Genomic DNA, 4,879 nt, shown 5'->3' with positions numbered 1-4,879 from the left:
TTAATCATGACAAGTCAACTTCCTGTAAACGTGGAGCTCAAAGACTGAAGACTTGAATTTAAATTAAAAATAAAAGAAGAAAATTAAATACATACATATATGAACTATTGGGACTACCTCAAAATAGCACACTTCTGCACAGTGAGGGAAACAATCAACAAAACTAAAAGGCAACCTATGGAATGGAAGAAGATATTTGTAAATGACATATCCTCAGGGTTACTATTCAAACTATGCAAATGTTTTTAAATTATTTCACATTATCAGTAGAGAGTGTGTCCATGCCGTTCAGCATACTGTCATGTGAGAAGCAAAATTCGTGTCTTCCACTTTTTTGTGTGTTAGGATCTCACTGAACATGAGACCAACACTCTTCACAAAACTTGAACCATACAGTACAGTACTGTTAATTACAGGGGTAATGTTGTGGAGACCCCTCTAGAACTTAATCATCTTGCATAACAGAAAATCATAGCCCTTGAGATCTACTCCTCATTGCCCCACCCTGCCAGCCCCTGACAACTGCCATTCCACTCTCCATTGTATTGTTATCAAATCCCAAATTCAGCTGAGTATTTCTGGAAAGGTCAATGTTCAAAGTATTAGTTTTGGTGGGAAAAGAAGTTGAGCTTTATTTAGGAGGCCAGCCACCCGGAGAAAAGGCAGACTCTTCTCCAAAAGCCAACTCTGAGGGTTTCTGCCCAACCCAGGGGATTTTAAAGGACTAGACGGTACTTAAACAAGGGAGTTCCATGGTGGATACCATTTTCGATCATGTGCAGCCTCCATGGTGCAAGCTGCCAACGTAACCTCAACTCCCCTGCATCTATCTCCACCTGAGGAGAGAAACTCACAGGCATGGGAGAAGACTGCCAGAGGCCAGGAAAGAACCACAATAAGGGATTAGAGGGGAAATCCCCTGGGGCTCACACATGTTCAGCAGTACTTTCTGTTCTCACCAGATGGCATAAAAAAAAACTAAAATACAACCTTGTACTTCACCAATCATGACACAGAATGCTGGTAAATGTTTCCTCAGTAAACTCAGAGGAAGCTTCAAAGCAACAACCAAAAGGATCAAATGGCTTGCAAACTAATAGCCAACCAGAATAAGACATGTAAAATTACAAAGTGATGTTTTTCAATACGTACAAAGGTAAAATTGACAGTCTACCTCCATATCCCATGGAAGTAGGAAGCATTGGTCTCCATAATGAGGAAAAGCAGTCATCCAGAGAAAGTGACCCAGCAGCACCACAGGACGTGGAATTGGTAGAGAAGTTCAGTGTGTTATAATTGCATATCCCGTATCCAAGTAGAAGGAGAAAAGATGGAATGTGTTGAATAGAGCCGTGTTTCTGGGTCCAAGTCCCTACCCATGTCCATGTGAGCACTGTTGACCATGGCCCATCTGACTCTCCCACATCCACCCCAGCTGAACTGATGAGCAGGGTCACCCAATGCCACACCCTGTGACTGTTACCTAACCCCACAGGTGGCCCCGAGGTGTAGGGTGCTGGCCACCCGGTCCAGCCCTCTGTTCTGTCTGATGGTCTAGACCTGGCTTTGCTGAGGATCCTCCATTTATCCATTCTCACTGGCAGATGTCCCTGAGCAGGGGCATGAGGCTGGCAGAGGACCAGGTCACCCTGAGGGCACCCCTCTTGCTGTTTGCACTCTGGGCATTGCTGGCTCCTGTCCAAGGTTCTCAAGGTCGTCCCTCATGGCGCTACATCTCTTCTGAGGTGGTAATTCCCAAGAAGGAGTTGCACCACGGCAAGGGCGTTCAGATGCCTGGCTGGCTGTCCTATAGCCTGCATTTTGGGGGCAAGAGCCATGTTATCCACATGAGGCACAAGAAACTCTTTTGGTCCAGACATTTGCTGATGATGACTCAGGATGATCAGGGAGCCTTGCAGATGGACTACCCCTTCATCCCTCCAGACTGTTACTACCTCGGCTACCTGGAGGAGATTCCTCTTTCCACGGTCACCATGGACACGTGCTATGGGGGCCTTGAAGGTATCATGAAGTTGGATGACCTTGCCTATGAAATCAGACCCCTCAGCGATTCCCAACGGTTTGAACACGTTGTTTCTCAGATAGTGGCAGACACCAATGCAACGGGACCTACTTATAACCTGGGATATAAGGGGGATAGGAACCCCCTGTTCTCTCAAGCAAATATCAGTGCAGCCCCCAGGATCTCTAGTAAGTTGTATTCATCCCATCATGGAATTTTGAAAGGACTTGTTCTCGGTTCCAAAACAATGTATAGTGTGTTCAACAACGTGTCAAAATGTGCCCGATTCCTCATAAGGCTTGTTAGTTTGACTGACTCAATGCTTCAAGGTATTGATGTAAGGCACTATATTTCCTCCATGGTCATTTATAATCTGGAAGATCCAGTTGTCTTGAACAATTTTCAGGTGCCAGGGAGTCCGATTCATATCTACTTTCAAAGACACTTGTTTGTTGCTTTTAAACCACATACAGCTTTACTTATGAACAAAGATGCACCACATGAACTTCAGTTTCAGCCAGCCACGTATGCGGTATGCAGATCAAAATCCATCATCTTGCTTGCTTCTCTAGGCAGACATTTTTTATTGTTGTCTGTGTTAGTAGCCCAAAAATTGCAAAATCTATTGGTATTTTTTATGACAATAAGTTTTGTGCATGCCAGAGGAGGTCTACCTGCATTATGAATCAATACCCTATTATGACAGATTCTTTCAGTAACTGTTCCTTCGTTCATATGCAGCATGTAGTGGTGAATAATTTTTGTGAGTGCATATTTGACTCAGGACTTTCCTATTTCAATAAAAGCCTGACTCACGATCGTTGTGGAAACTATGTAGTGGAGCCAGGTGAGCAGTGTGACTGTGGCTCCTTCAAGCAGTGCTACAACAATCCCTGCTGTACGAGTGATTGTATTCTAACCCCTGGCAGCAAATGAAATACAGGCAGATGCTGTACAAACTGCACCTATTCCGATGCTGGGACACTCTGCAGGCCAATCCAAAATATATGTGATCTTCCAGAATACTGCCGTGGGGTGTCCGTGGAGTGCCCTGATGACTTCTATATGCAAGATGGAACCCCATGCACTGAAGAGGGCTACTGCTATCATGGAAACTGCACTGACCGCACTATGCACTGCCAAGAAATCTTTGGCAGAAATGCTGTGAAGGCTGAAAATGTCTGCTATACCATAAATCAAAAAGGCAGCCGATATGGACACTGCAGAAGAGACCCAGGGGTATTCAAATCTAAACCCTGTTCCTCCACAGACATGCAGTGTGGAAGGCTGCAGTGTAGTAACGTCACCCATCTCCCTCAGCTGCAAGAGCATGTTGGATTTCATCAGTCTGAGATCTCAGGGTTCTGGTGTTTTGGGCTGGATTCGCATCGTAGCACAGGAACAACCGATATTGGTCATGTGAGAACCGGTACCCCCTGTGCTCCTGGAAAGTTCTGTCAGGATACCTACTGCAATGGCAGTGTGGCTCAGCTGAACTATGACTGTATCCCGGAGAAATGCAGTCACAGAGGGATATGCAACAATAACAGGAACTGCCATTGCCACGTAGGCTGGGATCCTCCACGGTGCACTGAACGAGGCACTGGTGGGAGCACAGACAGTGGACCCCCTCCAAGAAGAATGCGGTCAGTCAGGCAAAGTCGTGAATCCGTGGTATATCTCAGAGTGATCTTTGCTAGAATCTATGTCTTAATTGCTGCATTCCTCTTTGGTGTTGCCGGAAATGTCAGAACTATCAACAGACAGAAAGTTACGGAAGAGACTGTTGATCAAGACAATGCATAATTCAGCCTCCAGACCCCTAAACAACTATAGACAATCCACGTGGCTCATCTGTGAAAATACAGTAATGAGGCGGCACAGCTAACATCCACGTTTCCAGGGGTCTGCGGGAGACACAGGGGTCCACAGGCACATCATGGACCTGACACCAGGTCTCTGATGCGTCACTGAGCAGAACTCTGAAATAAAACTTGACAACTGCATGGTTGTGGCCTCTATGTATTTGTGTAAGCCTGTAAGAGCCCAAACGGTGCCTAAGACTCTGTGCAGAAGACCTGAGTCAGCAGCTGTGTCTTGGGCTGAGGTTTCTGGTTCCAGAAATAAGAGAAGTTGCCACAAGCTCCTTTAGGGACAAATTCATGAATTTTCCCCAAAACTGTGCTCTTGCACACTGAGCTTTGTCTCATTCTTCAGGTGACCTCTCATTTCCTGGTCCCAATATGGGTTCAGGGTGATGGAGGGCTACCACCCGCCCATACTGCCTGTCCCACACTCGGGTGTCTGTGGGCTGTCAGGGAAAGGGACATGGATTCTATCCCAGCCAGTGCAAGCTGTGCCTCCCTGGAGAGCAAATTTCCGAATGTGGGAGACTGAGACTATGAGGCTGAAAGTAGCCCCCAGTGAAATCAATCAGAAAGGTAGGCACAAGTGCCTATGGATGTCTCTGGCATTCCGAGGGAGCCCGATGAATATGAACCCCTTTTCTCCTTCTTTTCTCTATTTTTCAGTGAGTTCATCCTTAGATGAGGGTCTGCCTAGGATTTCCATTTGGTTCTCCCAAGAACCTTCTAGAAATCCTGCAGAGTTGAGCCTGTGAAAAGTTAGGGACCCTTTTTCTAAATATTTTTTACTATTTTTACAGTTGTCTAGAATATATTTTAAATCATAATAGTGATATTAAAGTCTGTTTATTTTCTTCTGAATTAAAAATACACAACTTTTTAATAGTAATTGATTAGGAAATTTTCAGAACTAAATAGTAACTGTTTCAGAAATTACTTTAGAATAAGAATTTATCCCATAATTCACCAATAGATGTAAAACACATGAAGC

General features: G+C 45.0%; 1 protein-coding gene across 1 annotated transcript; it reads left to right on the top strand.

The window, feature by feature from the left end:
- Nucleotides 1-1,174: 1,174 nt before the first annotated feature.
- LOC122469627 (disintegrin and metalloproteinase domain-containing protein 21-like) lies at nucleotides 1,175-4,029 on the top strand. The gene is given in 2 exon segments (XM_043557147.1): nucleotides 1,175-2,628; nucleotides 2,631-4,029. Coding segments are annotated over 2 exon segments (2,223 nt in total). The 5' UTR covers nucleotides 1,175-1,604; the 3' UTR covers nucleotides 3,830-4,029.
- Nucleotides 4,030-4,879: the final 850 nt, after the last annotated feature.

Source organism: Prionailurus bengalensis, chromosome B3, assembly GCF_016509475.1.
Source record: "Prionailurus bengalensis isolate Pbe53 chromosome B3, Fcat_Pben_1.1_paternal_pri, whole genome shotgun sequence".
NCBI lineage: Eukaryota > Metazoa > Chordata > Mammalia > Carnivora > Felidae > Prionailurus > Prionailurus bengalensis.
The sequence above is the reverse complement of the archived record's forward strand: the minus strand, read 5'-3'. Positions and strand labels throughout refer to the sequence as shown.